The 17,788-nt window shown below is 41.2% G+C and overlaps 1 protein-coding gene across 3 annotated transcripts in view; it reads right to left on the bottom strand.

Annotated features, from left to right (window-relative positions):
- Positions 1–11,528: 11,528 nt before the first annotated feature.
- Positions 11,529–17,788, bottom strand: part of UBE2U (ubiquitin conjugating enzyme E2 U) — a 65,080-nt gene continuing 58,820 nt past the window's right edge. For all 3 annotated transcript variants that reach the window (XM_033225154.1, XM_033225152.1, XM_033225153.1), the window contains exon 10: positions 11,529–11,791. In XM_033225154.1, the coding sequence (XP_033081045.1) occupies positions 11,607–11,791 (185 nt within the window). In that variant the 3' untranslated portion in view covers positions 11,529–11,606. The remainder of the gene's footprint in view (positions 11,792–17,788) is intronic.

The following is a 17,788-nucleotide window of genomic DNA, read 5'->3' as shown; positions in this document are numbered from 1 at the left end:
CGCTCAAACCAAACAATACAGCATGCTCCGGGGGTTCACGCCCATTTAAGCTTTCTTGAAAGTTTGAGAACATTCTTTAAATTTCCTTTGATATGGCTCTCTTCTCACTTTTGGTCAAATTAATAAAATTAATATATTCAACCCCAAGTTAAAGAAAAAAAGAATTATTGAACTTTTCTGATTCTTTCTTTGTGAGAATTAAATGTTTTATGTGGGACAGTGGCACAGGGCTTAAAATTTTATCAATAAGGCTAACAACTGGGGGTCCCCAGGTCTAGAGGAACTGGATACTTAAGTCTCGGAACGTTCTGATTGATAGAATGTAATCAACTGTGCAACTCAGAGCTTTTCTAACATGGCAAAGTCTTGAATGTTGAATCTTATTCCCCACCAAACCCCCAGGTCCAGAACACTATAGTTTACTGCCCTTAGATATTAACCAAATTGCTCTTGATCACAGAGCACCTGTTCTCCCAGGCCCTATCTAGGTCTCTTGGATTCTAGACCTGTATGTTACATTGAAGGCTGACATTAGGCCATCTCTTTCTGCGACCACCTGGACTGACCAGCCAGACTGCTGCTACCTGTGTTCCACTGTGCTATGACCTAGGAACATCCTAATTTACGAGGTGTTAATGGACTGTTTATACCACTGAAGCCTACAAATTCTGAAATGCAGTGTGGGCCTAATCATCCCACAGTTCATTTATGCTAATCTATTTTAAGACTGGAAGAAAGTACTTAAAGGAAAACTCAGGATTAGGTCCCTTTTTATGTCTATTGATTTCACAGAATATCATAGAAACCCCTGTCCTAGCCCACCCAGGATATTTGGTCACTAACCAAGATGTAAATGCCTAGAATTCTTTGTCTCCAGTCCTCTTCAAAGTGAGTCAGACATTTCTGCAAGTGCAAAAATACAATAATGTAAAATATTTTTAAAATATATAAAATTATCCTTTCTCTCATTTATCAATTATTAATGCATATTAAAATGTGGTAAAGGCTATTGTAAACTACCCATTGAATCATCAATAAATGACTACATGAGTATGGATAAACTATATTATTAACAGAACTGACTTTTTAAAATTTTGCTACCAGTTTGGTTTCTAGCATTGAGGACACTGAGTCACCCTTTGCTCTAGAACAGAAGTAGCAGCCAGCATCGCTTCCCTTCCCTCTTCTCCCCTTCTTCCTATCTTGAATAAACAGATGAAGTCTGGAACCCTATCAGTCTTTTTTTTTTTTTTTTTTAAGACAGTCTTACTCTGTTGCCTGGAGTGCAGTGGTGTATGATCATAACTTACTGCAACCTAGAGCTCTTCGGCTCAAGCTATCCTCCTGCCTCACCTTCCTGAGGTGAGGCTAACTGTAAAAAATGTTTTTAGTAGAAACAGGATCTCACTGTATTGCCTAGGTTGTTCTCAAACTCTGGCTCAAGCAATCCTTCTGCCTTGGTTTTCCAAAGTGCTGGGATTACAGGCATGAGCCACCATGCCCAGCTTTCTAGCAGCCATCTTGTAATCAAGAAGCAAGAGGCATGGAGACAAAAGCCAACATCCTAAAAATGGTAGCGTGGAAAGAGAAAAAGCTTGGTCTTTGATGGCTTCATTGCACAACTAGCTGAACCAATGCCAGCAACTGCCCACCTAAGGGCTCCTTATTTTGTGAAAAAAAATGAGTCCCTACCTCTTTAATCCAAATGTTATTTGCCACGGAACATAGGAAAAAGTTGACTCATATGACACAATATGAGAACTCAGAGTTATTTAAACAATTTTGAACACTAAAGTAATATCTTATTACTAGCCTTCACTGGTGACATTGAGGTTTATTTTGGACATACTCTAAGTTAATTATTATACATACACTTAATGAGAACAATATCTTAGTTACAAAGTTTTATTTTAAAATGGATGGCAACTTGTGAACACATTCTAGTATATATAATTTTCTCCTCTACAGAAAACATTTTTTTTTTCTATCAGTGAAGCATTGTTAACACGAGCTAGTTGTTAAGACATGCAAAAAGCCTCAGGAGATCAGGATGGATGCTGTAATTGTATTTGTTGAAACAGAATTCAACTTGTAAATATAATTACCCTTGGCTCTTCAAGTGATCACTTTTCATTTGGATTCCAGTCTGGTCCCTAGAACTTGAAAGTGAGATGAAGAGTCGGGGAGAGGGTTTGAACATTGAGAGGCCATAACAAAGAATGAAAAGGTCTGGGGTTGGTTAGTACAGATCGCAGAAGGGTATAGAACATTTAAAATTAGCCTTCAGATCTATTAAGGGATATTGCTCAGAAAATGAGAGCCAGCTGCGCTCCATCTTTTATGATGAAAACCCCAAATCAAGTGGGCTTATACTTTTGCATCTGGGAATCAGATTAGCCAAAGAGAATTCTCTCCTGGGAGGTGGTTAAATACTAGAGTTGAATATTTAGATAAGGTTTGAGATCTCACTCTCTGGAGAGATTGGCTTAAATTTAACTCTGGGTCTCCGTATATTCTTAGTTAAGCTTCCAAATAACAGAGATGCACAGGATCCCCCATCGTCTCCCAGCCGACACCATCGCTCCATTTCCTCGTTAGGGGCATCCATGGCCTGTAAGAGAGCAGCAGGGAAGCAAAGGAGGCCTAGGTGGCGGGCAGGCCCTGGAGCCTTCTAACTGTCTGTCAGGTCCTAGGGAAGTTCCTCCCTCCCTCAGGTAGGAGGGGGAGCAGCTCTCAGTGGATGCACTGATGTCTGGAAGTCATTAAACAAAAACCAGGCTCATTCTCATGTACAAGAGGGTGGTTTCTGTGTGGTCCTGCCTGAAGCCAGTGGTGAGGACTGACTGATTTCTCCAAGTTGGCTCTATGATTTTATCAACGTGAATAATTTGTAAGCTCTGGGCTATTTGTCTTTTAGTAAACCTTTCCTAGTACTGAGTAAACATCTTTCTTGGGAGGAAAAACAAAGTATTCCGCTCTTATAAAGTGGTCGTGTGCCATACTAGCCTTTAAAAGCATAAGAAGGCTTGGTGCCTGGCTTCCAGTGAAGGGGCTCTTAAGTGCATGAAATAGCTAACTGGCGCCATCTGGAGGGGAAGTGGAGTCTAAACAACAACGCAAGTTTAAAAAATATTGTTTGACAATGACGTATATGCAAAATTTTAGAATATTTATTTTATGTATTTTTATTTTTATTTTATAATTTTAAGATGGAGTCCTGCTCTGTCGCCCAGTCTGGAGTGCAGTGACCCGGTCTCTGCTCACTGCAACCTCCGCCTCCCGGGTTAAAGCGATTCTCGTGCCCCAGGCCTGCGTAGCACCTGGGACTACAGGAATGCGCCACCACGCCCGGCTAATTTAGAACGTTTTTAAAAATGAAATTTCCTGCCTCTCTCTTCTCCTCTCTTTTCAGAATCCATCCAGACTGATCACAAGGGGGCTGGGGCTTCACGTTCCTATAGAACCTTAACTTCAGATCTGACATCATATCCAATGGAGGGTATGAGTCAGTTGTGGAGCTTTACTATACATGACACACTCCGTTATCAAATGGCACGATTTGGCATGCCATGTTAATCACATCTGAAATTAATCACAGAATTACATTGTGTCTCAAAGTGTCATCCACTGATCATCTTCATCAGAATCAACTGGGGTAATTTTGTTGTTGTTGTTGTTGTTGTTGTTGTTGTTGTTGAGACGGAGTCTCGCTCTGTCACCCAGGCTGGAGTGCAGTAGTGCCATCTCGCCTCACTGCAAGCTCCGCCGGGGTTCACGCCATTCGCCTGCCTCAGCCTCCCGAGTAGCAGGGACTACAGGCGCCTGTCACCACGCCTGGCTAATTTTTTGTATTTTTAGTAGAAACAGGGTTTCACCGTGTTAGCCAGGATGGTCTCCATCTCCTGACCTCGTGATCCTCCCGCCTTGGCCTCCCAAAGTGCTGGGATTACAGGCGTGAGCCACCGCGCCCGACCAGCTGGGGTAATTTTTAAAACTGCAGGTTTATAGACTTCAGTTCAGGCCCTCTGAATCTGAATTTCTTTCATAGTGCATGGGATCAATTAACTAAATAGAAGTAAAATTTGTTTTTTATTTTATCAAACACATAAATAGTGCTTACTATAGGCCAGGCGCTATTCTTAGCACTTTACAAATATTAATATATTGATGCATTTATTTGGTTTTCTCAACAACCTAGGTGTGTTTATTTTGTTTTGTTTTTTGAGACAAGGTCTTGCTCTGTTGCCCAGGGTGGAGTGCAGTGACATCATCACAGATCACTGCAGCCTCAATCTCCCAGGCTCAAGCAATCCGCCCACCACAGCCTCCTGAGTAGCTAGGACTATGGGCATATGCCACCACATTTGGATAATTAAATTTTTTTTTTTTTTTTTTTTTTGAGACGGAGTCTCACTCTGTCGCCCAGGCTGGAGTGTAGTGGCCGGATCTCGGCTCACTGCAAGCTCCGCCTCCCGGGTTTACGCCATTCTCCTGCCTCAGCCTCCCGAATAGCTGGGACTACAGGCGCCTGCCACCTCGCCCGGCTAGTTTTTTGTATTTTTTAGTAGAGACGGGGTTTCACCGTGTTAGCCAGGATGGTCTCGATCTCCTGACCTCGTGATCCGCCCGTCTCGGCCTCCCAAAGTTCTGGGATTACAGGCTTGAGCCACCGCGCCCGGCCTAAAAAAAATTTTTGTAGAGACAGGGATCTCACTATTTTGCCCAGGTTGGTCTTGAGCTCCTGGGTTCAAGAGATCCTTCCAACTCGTTCTCCCAAAGCGTTGGGATTACAGGCATGAGCCACCATGCCTGGCTATTATCTATTCTTGACTTGATGAGGAAAGCCAAGGTGAAGGAAGGTGAAGTAACTTGCCCAAAGTCACACAGCTAGTCAGCAGGGGGCAGATCCAGGCAGTCTGGCTGTAGAATCTAGGCTCCTAAACACCCTCCCATGCTGCCTCTCCTATGTTAAAGAGTTGGAAATATTCTTAATTGGAATTAAAAAGAAACTTCTACTTTGGTCTTCATTTATTATTTTTTTTCTGTTTGAACCTAAAAATAGAAAATATAACTACAGCCTGGTAATGAAAAATTTCTATGACATGTTAGTGAATTTTACCAAAAATATAAGGGTGAAATGATACCAGTTCTACAAAAACTCTTTCACAAAATTAAAGAGGACAGAATTTTTCCCAATTCATTCTATGAGGCTCGCATTACTGTGATACCAAACCTAGACAAAGACATTTCAAGAAAAGAAAACTACAGCCAATTTCTCTCAAGAACAGAGATGTAAACATTCTAAAAGAAATAAATCAATGTAAGTTACCATATTAATAAATTAAAAAAGAAAACTCTTATATTCATCTTAATAGACGTAGAAAAAGTATTAAACAGAATCTAACTTCTATTTCTGATAAAAACTCATAGCAGATTAGAAGTTGCAGGAAACCTCCTCAACTGGATAAAAGGCATCTTTGAAAAATCTACAGCTAACATTGTACTTAATGATAAAAGACCACAAGCTTTCCTCCTCAGTTCAAGAACAAGACAAGGGCATTAATTTACACTGATTCTTTTCAATATCATATTAGGGATTCTAGCCAGTTCAGTAAGTCGACAAAAAGAAATAAGTACATCTAGATTGAAAAGGAAGAAGCAAAACTGTCTTTAAATCTACAACATAGATACTAGAACTAACGAGACTGGCAATATTGCAAGATACAAGATCAATATGCAGAAATCAATTGTATTTCTATATATTAGCAAACAATAATTTGACATTTAAGAGTAACACTATCTAGAACAGTACCAAAAAATACTTACAGAAAAATCTGACAAATGGTACGCAACATGTGGACAACTGAACATTAGAAAGCATTGCTAAAAGATATTATAGAAGACCCAAATAAATGAAGACTTCATGAGTGGGAAGACTCAACATAGTGAGTCTATAAAATGTCAGTCCTCCCCAGATTGAGCCATAGATTCAATACAATCCCAATCAAAATCTCCACGTGATTTTTTGTAGGCACTGAAGGACTGATTCTAAAATTTATGTCATAATGTAAAAGATGTAGAATAGCTAAAACAATTTTTAAAAAGAAGAACAAAGCTAGAGGGTTAGCATTACCTTATTTTAAGATACATAATAAAGCTACAGTAATCAAGACAATGCAGTACTGGCATAAAGACAGACAAACATATCAGTAGAACAGTAAAGATAGTCCAGAAATAGGCACACACATATATGGATAATTGATTTTCAATAAAGGTATTAAGACAATTCAGTGGAGAAAGGATAGTCTTTTAAGCAAGTGGTGTTGGGACAACTAAATATGCAAAAATAGAGGAGAGGGAAGGAAGTAAAAAAAAAAGCTGGAGAGGGTGGGCAAAAAATCTACATGAACACCAATCCTTGCACCTATATAAAAATGTATATGGCTGGTTCTTTGCACCCATATAAAAATTAATTCTTAATGGATCACAGACCTAAATGTAAAACCTAAAATTTAAAAATTTCTACAATAAAAATCTTTGTGACTTTGGATTAGGCAATGATTTATGAGATATACCATCAAAAGCACAATCTATATAAGAAACAATTTGATAAGTTGGACTTTGTCAAAATTCAAAACTTCTGCTCTTTGAAAAAACACTATTAAGGTAATCAGGCTGGGCATGGTGGCTCATGCCTGTAGTCCCAGCACTTTGGGAGGCTTAACTGGGCAGATCACTTGAGGTCAGGAGTTCAAGACCAGCCTGGCCAACATGGTGGAACCCTGTCTCTACTAAAAAAAGATAAAAATTAGCTAAGCATGGTGGTACACACCTGTAATCCCAGCTACTCAGGAGGCTGAGGCAAGAGAATTGCTTGAACCTGGGAGGTGGAGGTTGCAGTGAGCTGAGATTGCACCACTGCTTTCCACCCTGGACAACAGAGTGAGACTCTGTCTCAAAAATAAATAAAGTAATGAAAAGACAAAAACAGACTTATCGCTAGTTTCCAAATTATGTATCTGTAAATCATCTATAAAGAACTTATATCCAGGATACATAAGAACTCTCAAAACTTAATAATAGGAAAACAAACATCCCAGTAAAAAAAAAAGGCAAAAGATTTGGACAAAACATTTCATTAAAGAAGATACAAGGACTGCAAATAAGCACATGAGAAAATGCTCATCATCATAGTCTTTGGGGAAATACAAATTAAAATGAGATTCTTCTACATATCTTAGAATGGCTAACATTTAAAAGATTGACTAAGCCAGGCGCAGTGGCTCACACTCGTAATCCTAGCACTTTGGGAGGCTGAGGCAGGAGGATTGCTTGAGCCTAAAAGTTTGAGACCAGTCTGGGCAACACAGTGAGAGCCCATATCCACAAAAAAATACAAAATAATAAAAAAAATTTTTAATTAGCCAGGAACAGCGGTGTGTGCCTGTTGTCCTAGCTACTTGGGAAGCAGAGGTGGGATGATCATTTGATCATCCTGGAAGGTTGAGGCTATAGTGAGCTATGATTGCACCACTGCACTCCAGCCTGGTGACAGAGTGAGACCTTGTCTAAAAAACAAAAACAAAAACAAACAAACAAAAAAACTTCTTCCCTTTTTCTTTCTTCCCTTCTTCCTTCCTTTCTTCTTTTTAATCGGGACAGGGGTTTCACTATGTTGATCAGGGCTAGTCTTGGACTCCTGAACTCAAGCAATCCTCATGCCTCGGCCTCCCAAAGTGTGGGGATTACAGGTGTGAGCTACCATATCCAGCCCTGACAATTTCTTAAAAACTTAAACATATACCTACCATATAATCCAGCCATTTCAGTTCTATTTACCCAAGAGAAAATAAAACATAAGTCCACATAAAGAATTAAACACATTGTTCATATAAGCTGTATTAATTTTCTATCACTACACACAAATTACCCCAAAGTTAGCAGGTTAAAACAGCTTACATGGTTGTTGACAGAATTCAATTTCTTGAGTTTGTAGGACCAAGGTCCCTATTTTCTGGTTGACTGTCAGCCAATGGCTCCTCTCCGCTCCTGCAGTTGCCAGCAATTCCTGTTAGGTGGCCTTCCCACATGACAGCTTACTTCTTCAAAGCTAGCAGGAGAATCTCTCTCTAGTTTGCTTAAGATGGAGTCTTAATACGACATAATGTGATGACAGCAGCGTCATCACATCACTTTGCTATGTTCTATTGACTAGAAGACACAGGTTCTATTTACACTCAAGGATTGTGTAAGGGTTTGACTCGTTGTTGGTCATCTTAGGATGGATTTGCCACAGTAACTTTTATATTTGTAATAGTCTCACACTGAAAACAACACAAATGTCCACCAACAGGTGAATGTATAAACAAATTGTGGTATATCCATACAGTAGAATACTACTCAGCAATAAAAATGAATATGGATATACAAAAGATAAAGAAATCTCAACATAATTGTGCTGAGTGAAATCAGCCACACAGCTTGCTTTCTTGCTTTCCTGCTTTTTTCTTTTTCTTTCTTTCCCCTTCCTTTCTTCCTTCCTTCCTTCCTTCCTTCCTTCTTTTCTTCTCTTTCTTTTTCTCTTTCTTTCTTTCTTCCTTCCTTCCTTCTTTCCTTCCTTCCTTCCTTCCTTCCTTCCTTCCTTCCTTCTTTTTTTTTTTGAGATGGAATCTCACTCTGTCACCCAGGCTGGACTGCAATGGCACGGTCTTGGCTCACTGCAACATTTGCCTCCCGGATTCAAGCGACTCTCCTGCCTCAGCCTCCTGAGAAGCTGGGATTACAGACAACCGCCACCATGCCCGGCTAATTTTTGTATTTTTAGTAGAGACGGGGTTTCACCATGTTAGCCAGGCTGGTCTCAAACTCCTGACCTCGTAATCTGCCCGCCTTGGCCTCCCAAAGTGCTGGAATTACAGGCGCAAGCCACTGTGCCCAGCCTGCATAATTTCATTTATATAAAACTAGAAATTGCACACTAATCTGCAGTGACAGAAAGCAGATCAGTGATACTGACTGATCTTATGAAAAGGAATGGCAGGAAATAGGAGCAGGAGAGACGTATCACCACAAAGCAGGGGGAAACTTTTGGGGTGACAGATATGTTCCCAATGTTGATAGTAGCAGGATTACATGAAGGCATCATATATAAAAACTTACATCGTACACTTTGAATTGCTCAAGTTCTTCTAAGTCAATCATACCTCAATAAAGCCATTTTAAAAAACCTAGTGCCTTCTTCCAGAATCAACTCTATCAAGGTATTTCTGCTTGTTATTAAAAGTTCTTTTTTTGTTACTTTTGAATTCACTCATTTGCTAAGATTTCCAAGTTTGTTTATTTATTTATTTATTTATTTATTTATTTATTTATTTATTTTTTGAGACGGAGTCTCGCTCTGTCGCCCAGGCTGGAGTGCAGTGGCCGGATCTCAGCTCACTGCAAGCTCCGCCTCCCGGGTTTAAGCCATTCTCCTGCCTCAGCCTCCCGAATAGCTGGGGCTACAGGCGCCCGCCACCTCGCCCGGCTAGTTTTTGTATTTTTTAGTAGAGACGGGGTCTCACCGTGTTAGCCAGGAGGGTCTCGATCTCCTGACCTCGTGATCCGCCCGTCTCAGCCTCCCAAAGTGCTGGGATTACAGGCTTGAGCCACCGCGCCCGGCCTCCAAGTTTATTTTTTAACAGTAAACTCTAACACAGTGAAACAGGAGCTTTTGTTTGAGACATTGTGGCAGCTGTTGGAATGTAGTCCTATATTACTGAGTATCACTAGGATGGAGTCTGTCTGGTTGGCTTCTACTTTGAAGGTTTAATGGGAGAAGCAAATGTGCAAACAGACAATTTCAATAAAATTGAACGGCAGACACATACACATACTACATGGTGCCCACAGAGTGACAGCCAGAGAGCCAGAGAGAGACCCAGCCTGGAGTAGGGTATGTGGAGTGCAGAGAAAACTCTGGAGGTGATGCCTGAGCTGAGTTTTAGGGGCTGAATAGGCGTTAGCCAACTGAAGAGGGGAAAAGGAATTCTCGGTAGAGGAAATGGCATAAGCAAAGGCAGGGAAGCAGGAAAATGCTGTTACGTGTGGGGAAGTACAAGGAGTTCAGTAATATTAGACACAATGTTGTAGCCTGAATGTTTGTGTCCCCTCCCAAAATTCACATATTGACACCCTAACCCCCAAGGGAATGGTATTTGGAGGTATGGCCTTTGGGAAATTATTTTGTCACGAGAGTGAAACCCTCATAAATGGAATCTGTGCTCTTATAAAAGAGGTCTAAGAGAGACTCAGAATGTTGTGGTTCTGGTCACAGGGGGATAGCAAAAGTGTAGGTACTACAGTCTGTTGGGACCCTACTGTCTGAACTACCAGAGGGAGACTTGGAAATATTTAGCTTGCCAGGAGAGTGCAAAGAGACCAGATACATGTAGTAGAGCTTTCTTTTTTTCATGGGAACTAAAATCAGTTTCCCTAAAAATGAGAGAGAGACCTATTTGATAACTACATCCAAGGTCAGACATATAGATCATTGTGGCATTTTTGAGAAGACATACGTGTGTAGGTATGTAGGCCTCAAAATAGGTCTCTCTGAAGCCACGGCAATAAACACCTCAAAATAAGAAGATGATCAATAATATCAAACATGAGTTTTGGCAGTAAGAAAATCATGGTGATCCCAGCAAATTTTAGTGAAGTAGAATGAATGGAAGGTAGATTTCATTGTGCAGTGGATGCAAATGTGAAATGAATGAAAGAAATAAAGAGAGAATGTTAGACTACCATCAATAAATCTGACTGAGAAAAATGAGTGAATAATGGTGAGGTAAGCAGAGACGGGGTCAAAGGCAGAGACATATTTTAGAATAGGAGAGACCCAAGCATACGTATAGGTTGAGACAACATGGCAAAAAGAGACAGAGAAACTAAAGTTATAAGAATACGAGGAGATAGAAGGTCTACTTTATATAAAACTAGAAATTGTGCACTAATCTGCAGTGCCAGAAAGCAGATCAGTGATACTGACTGATCTTATGAAAAGTAAGGGCAGGAAATAGGAGCAGGAGAGACGTATTACCATGAAGCAGGGGGAGACTTTTGGGGTGACAGATATGTTCCCATGTACTCTGGGATAAAACAGAAGGGAAACATTAGTAAATAGTGACATCTCATTCCTTGTATATGGAGGAAACAAGACAAGAAAGCAGGCAGATGTAGGTCCATGTATATAGATCCTGCTATTTGAGGTCATGTCCAGCCTCTGAAGCTCTTAATTGCTCCTCTCCTATCCCAGCCTCTTTCTGACCCATTCTCTGCCTGCAAAAACTTGTGTCCAGTAGCCTAACAACTGTGGGAGTGTCACACCATTGATTGGCATATGGCAATGAACACCCCTAACTTTGGTAACTTAGTTCTAAAGAAAGTCAAAGCAACATCTTTACTGATTTGTACTTACATTTGTAATTTGTACTTGCTTGTACTTGCAGTGAGTGGGTGAGAACAGCCTGAAAAAAATGAAATCCAAGTTCTGAGAGTCTTCCAAAATTGCTCCACAACACTGGGCTATGGCAGAGGCTGTTTAGTTTTTTAATCTGATAATGTTCTGCTTAATCTTCTAAAGTATTTGTATTGAGAGTGTTGGTCCAGGAGATTAGCTCTTCCACTTCCTCTTCCCTGGGCTCATCTATGTCATTTTCATATAATGAAGTGTCACTCTTCCACCCCTCCTCTTCTGTTTCATAAATGTTTGTGACGCTATTTATTGCAGTTGGTGACTCAAGAAAAATTTCACCTGTGGTGGGAATTATAAAAAACAGAAATTTAATAGACATACAGGAAAAACAATGAAAAGAGTGTTCCTGCATTTGTAAGATAATGCCAAAGACCATCTGAATGAATGCGAGCAACCTTTTGTACACTTTCTAAACTTCATGTTTTATAAGTAACTTTATTTGTCATAAATCATTCCATCTTGCTCAGTCTTTTGATGCTTTGTTAGTTCGTTCATTTAACATATATATTTACTGGGTCCCTGCTAACGGCCGGTTGATGTGCAAGGGAAAAGCTGCTTTGGGAGCACAGGGAGGGAATCACTATGTCTAAGTGAAAACAGACTCGGACTTTGAAACAGGAGGAGCAGTTTGTTAGACAGAGAAGGGAGGTCAGAACACGTTAGAAAGAAGAAACAGCACACATCATATAATCACAAAGGTATGAGAGGACTTGACAGGGTTAGGGGTGATCAGAGTGGATTCTCCCGCACTTCCACTGTGCCAGGTGCGGTGCTAAGCAGTCGACAGCTATAATATTATTTAACTCAGACACAACCCTTGTGATGGGCAGGTATTATTATTCTTATTTTACAGATGAGGAAACTAAGGCTGAGTGACCTATAGTAACTTGACCAAAGATATCCAGCTAATAACAAGACTCATCCCAGATCTGTCTATCCGCAACCACAATGTTGTAGTATACAGAAAGTTTCGTGGAGCTGGAAGGGAGGCTGAAGCCAGATCAGGAAAGCCTCATATGTCATGCAAAGGACTTTCATCTTTATCTTACAGGCCTTGTAAACAGGGAAATAAACTGATTATACTTTTCAAAAGAAGAATATAGATACAATGTCTATATTTCTAGATCTATATTTCCACACAGCATGGGGACCTTGCTTTCTGGGGATGAACTCTAGCTGGTGCTATTTATGTTCTGTTAACTCTAAAACCTTACTGCATTCTCTCCCATTTTTCCTAGTTGTCACCAGATTCACTGCGATTATGGGTTCCAGGACAAATTTTGTTTGCCTTATATGTTTATTTCCCTCACTTATATATGAAATAAACTCTGTAATATTTGTTGTCTTCTAATGTTATAGACACAGGCTACAAGTGACTTGTTTTCCTTCTCTCTTTGGTTTATAGAAAGATACATAGAGAGGCCAGGCATGGTGGCTTCCACCTGTAATCTCAGCATTTTGGGAAGCCAAGGCAGGTGGATCACTTGAGGTCAGGGATTTGAGACCAGCCTGGCCAACATGGTGAAACCCTGTCTCTACTAAAATATGAAAATTAGCCGGGTGTGGTGGCAGGAGCCTGTAATCTCAGCTGTTCTGGAGGCTGAGGCAGGACAATCGCTTGAACTCAGAAGGCAGAGGTTGCAGTGAGCTGCGATTGACCCACTGCACTCCAGCCTGGGCGACAGAGTGAGACTCCATCTCAAAACAAAACAAAGAGAGAGAGATACACAGAGAGATTTGAGTTTACACAGTCACCATTATCCTATGGGAATCCTGAGGCCCCCAGTGATTTTTAATTTTCATACTTTTGATACTAATATTTAGTTGTAACTAATTTAAAACTAAATTCTGTCTGTGCCTTGAGAAAAGCATCTACTTTATTTTCCATGAACATATTATTGATGGACTAACTCCAGTTCTTTCTAACCATGTTTGGGCCTTTCTGATTCCACATGCTTTTGATTACAAGAAATATACAGCCAAGTCAACCCAGTTTAAACAATAGGAGAATGTTTTATCTCACATAAGATAAAAGCCAGAGTGGAGGGCAGGATTGAATGTTGCGGTGACTCCACAATGTCACGAAGGACACAGTTCTTTTCACTGCTTGCTTTGCTAACTGAGGTGTTGTCTTCATCTTCATAGTGCATAGCAAGAGAGCTACAGCTATTCTAGTAACCACACCGGGTACAGCAACCTCCAGAGGAAAAGGCGGTCTTCTCACCAAGAGCTCAATTTTAAGAGTGGATGGGAAAACCATCCCCTAAAGCACCCAGCATATTTCCCCTCAAGCAGGATCCTGTCACATGCCCTTTCTTTTATTTTAATTTAATTTTATTCTTTTTGAGGCAGGGTTTCACTCCTGTTGCCCAGGCTGGAGTACAGTGGCGTGCTCTTAGCTCACTGCAACCTCCGCCTCCTGGGATCAAGTGATTCTCCCACCTCAGCCTCCCAAGTAACTGGGACTACAGGCGTTCACCACCACGCCCAGCTATTTTTTTAAATTAATTAATTAATTATTATTATTAGTAGTAGTAGTAGTAGGGATGGGGTTTTACCATGTTGGCCAGGCTGGTCTCGAACTCCTGACCTCAGGTGATCTGCCCACCTTGGCCTCCCAAAGTGTTGGGATTACAGGTGTAAGCCACTGCACCCCACCCCATTTCTAAACTAGTTACTGGGAAGGGAAATGGGATCACCATGATTGGTTGACATGAGTTGCTGGCGTGCAATGAAAGTTGGGAATCAACCACCTTGACTATTTGCCCTCTTACTTCCTGCCCTGTTAAAATCTCCCAGGAAGCATAAGAAGAAACCTGGCTAGATCAACAGAGTATGATGCGAAATAAATATAGAACATAAAAACATAGATTATTTTGAATTCCTCTCCTCCAGGAAATCTTAAGCTTTATAAATCCCTCTGAGACACCTTGGATTTGGTGGTTGGAATCAGTAATAAAGGAGGGAATTTTGTTACTATGTTAACAAAATAAGTTATGGAAGCACAAATTCTAACTGCCTTATATTTTCCATGCCTTTCTTGGGTTGGATCATGGAAACTCTACCTCTGATAATTTATTTTTTAATTTGAAAATAGGTTAGCTAGTAAAGATATTAAAATCTGTGCTGACTGATGGGCTCTGATGATTGCCAAATGGTTTATCTCTATTCAGTCCTGTTTTCAGTCTGGATTCAGTTAGGAAAACAAAGCCACTACAAGTAACACAAGAGTGAGAGTCTAACACAGGAATTTGGGATTATCCAGGTGTGGGAGGACCCAGGGGAGTGAAGATCTGGAAGCTACAGCTGGAGAATTGAAAAAACAGTCATGATCCTGATGCACTGACATGAGTGGGAAACCAGAAGCTCATGGAGTACAAGGAGCTGCACACATTTAGCCACCCAAAGTGTGACAAAAACGAGGAGTTCATGGGGATATCTGTGCAGCCACCATATCTGTGAAGTGAGGCTGTGGAGAGATGTGTGAAAATGCCATATCTGAGGAACCCACCATGCCTGATATGAACAACTTCCTAAGGCTAACGGCCTCGACTTCCCTCCCACCTGCCAAATCTCTGGTGAGTTTCTCCCATTGGCAAACTATGACACGCCATCCTTCTTTGCAAAAGAGAGGCACACAGTTCTTTCCTTTTCTGAGTCACACTTCCCTTTGATATGGTATATAAGTTCACTCTTGCTACATAATAACTCTCTTGCTATATAATAAACAACCACAAAATCTTAGTGACATACAGCAATAAGTATTTGTTTCGGTCACATGTCAGCAGGTCAATAGGTGGTTGGCTTCTTTGGCTGGGGAATGGCTGGGAAACGTGGCTGGGCAAGCTCAGATCTATGCCTTGAATCTTTCTCTGTGATCAGAGGGCCAGTCCAGGCATGCTCTTGTGATGATGGCAGAAGAGAAAAAGAGCAAGCCAAATCATGCAAATCCTTTCCAAACCCTGGGGGCACACTGCACCCACTAATATTCCATCGATGAAAACATGTCACAAGGAAAAGCTCAAAGTCAAGGTGCAAGGAAATATATTCTGTTCATGTAGGTGGAGCAGGAATGAATATTTCTGAACAATAATCAAATTTACCACAACGTCTCAGGTATACTCTCTTCCGGAGTAGACAGAAAGAAGAGTCTATTCCATGTTCAAAGAGAACAAGGCTCAGCACTGAAGAGCTAACCAGTTTCTGGACATTAAACTTAAAATGTTGCCTCTTCCAGCTTGCCTTTCTTTTTCCCACTCATCATGGGTTTTCACCCTTTTTTCCCATAATCACAAGGCAGATAAAAACATGACAATTTTACTTCATCCTACTATTTACTTACTCATTTTTTAAATGAGCATTGATAGCTACTGTATGCCAACCACTGTGCTGTGGAAGATTGGGAGGTGAGCAGTCCCTTCCCTTAAGAAGCTCACTCTTTTTCAAAGGAGACAGGCAGTAAAAAGAATGATAACACAGCATGCGTGCTGGACAGACTCCAAAGTGGCCCCCAGAATCCCTGCATCCTGGTATTTACACCTTAGTGTAAACTCCTCTTTTCTGAGTGAGGATAGGACCCGTGACTTCTAACCAATAAAATATGATGCAAGTGATAAGGTCTCATTCGCATGATGATGTTACATCACATACAACTCCATCTTGCTGTCAGACTTGCTCTAAAGACTCTTGCTGGATAAAGTAGGAGGCCATGCTGGGAGAGCCCACATGGCAAGGAACCGTGTGCAGCCCTCGGCAGGTGAGGGAGGCTTCCAGCATATACCCAGCCAGAAGCCAGGGCCCTCATTCCTAAAGACAGAAGAAAATGAATTCTGGCCAGGCGCGGTGGCTCAAGCCTGTAATCCCAGCACTTTGGGAGGCCGAGACGGGTGGATCACAAGGTCAGGAGATCGAGACCATCCTGGCTAACACGGTGAAACCCCGTCTCTACTAAAAAATACAAAAAACTAGCCGGGCGAGGTGGCGGGCGCCTGTAGTCCCAGCTACTCGGGAGGCTGAGGCAGGAGAATGGCGTAAACCCGGGAGGCGGAGCTTGCAGTGAGCTGAGATCCGGCCACTGTACTCCAGCCTGGGCGACAGAGCGAGACTCCGTCTCAAAAAAAAAAAAAAAAAAAAAGAAAAGAAAATGAATTCTGTCGACAACCTCACTGGGCTGGGAAACAGATTCCTCCCCCATTCAAACCACTGGGATGAGAATGCAGCCTAGCGGATGTCTTGATTGCAGCTTTCTGAGACCCTAAGCAGAGGATCCAGCTAAGCTGTGCCTGTACTCCAGGCCCACAGAAACAGTAAAATAATAAATGTGTGTTGTTTTAAACCATTCAATGTGTGCTAATTTGTGACACAGCAATAGAAAACAAATAGAGCATGATACAGCTATGGTAGAAATGCCATGATAACCCACAAAGAAAGTTTCCTAGAGAAGATAACACTTGAACTGAATGTTAAAGGATGCTAGGCATTAGAAAGTAAAGAAGGGGAGAGAAGAGCATTTAGAGTAGGGGTAAGAGAAAACACAGTGTGCTGCTCAAGCTTTTTAATGAAATGAGATAGGGAACAAACGATCATGACCCACTAGCTTAGTATAGCATTTAGGGTGTGAAGGGGAGTGGCAGGGAATGTCACTGCAAAGACAGAGATAAGTATTAGAGCATTAAGGATTTTCTGTGTCAAAGAGTCTAAATTTTATCCTGAAGGAAAATGGGAGACAATTAAAGTATTTTAGATCTGGTAAAAACATAAGCAGAGCTGAGCTACAGAGACATAGCTTTGTCACCAGTCTGACAAAGCACAGACAGAAATTACTGTAATCACAACTTACCCAAGTGATCTCTTCCACTGGTGAAGATGGTGGGGATGTTGAAAGACACAGATTGCAGAGAGGAGTAGGGAAATCATGGAGAAAGCAAAGAGTAAGGCTGGAGAAGGCAACATTTCCTACCTTGCAGGTACCCTGAAATCTGGAAGAAGGCAGAGTTGAATGGAGAAGGCTGAGGCTGCTAATACAGAGAAGAAAATCTGCGTGGCACACCAGACAAGTAGGAGGGAGAGTGGTCGATACTGAGCAGGGAAAAGAAACTTGGAGATATGGGGGCAGGGCCCTTGGAGAATCACTGAATGAAGGTGATTGCCTGTGCCTGGCATTTATATGCTGTTATGTTTAGTGGCCAGGTGACAGGAAAAAATAGTAACTATTATTTTTTGTACTTTTCAGTTCACAAAGAAATTGTATACACATGGAGTCATTTAGTCATAAGA

This window comes from Trachypithecus francoisi, unplaced genomic scaffold (genome assembly GCF_009764315.1).
Source record: "Trachypithecus francoisi isolate TF-2019V2 unplaced genomic scaffold, Tfra_2.0 Lachesis_group12, whole genome shotgun sequence".
In the NCBI taxonomy this organism is placed as follows: Eukaryota; Metazoa; Chordata; class Mammalia; order Primates; family Cercopithecidae; genus Trachypithecus; species Trachypithecus francoisi.
Note: the sequence above shows the minus strand (reverse complement) of the source record. Positions and strands in the feature narration are given on the sequence as shown.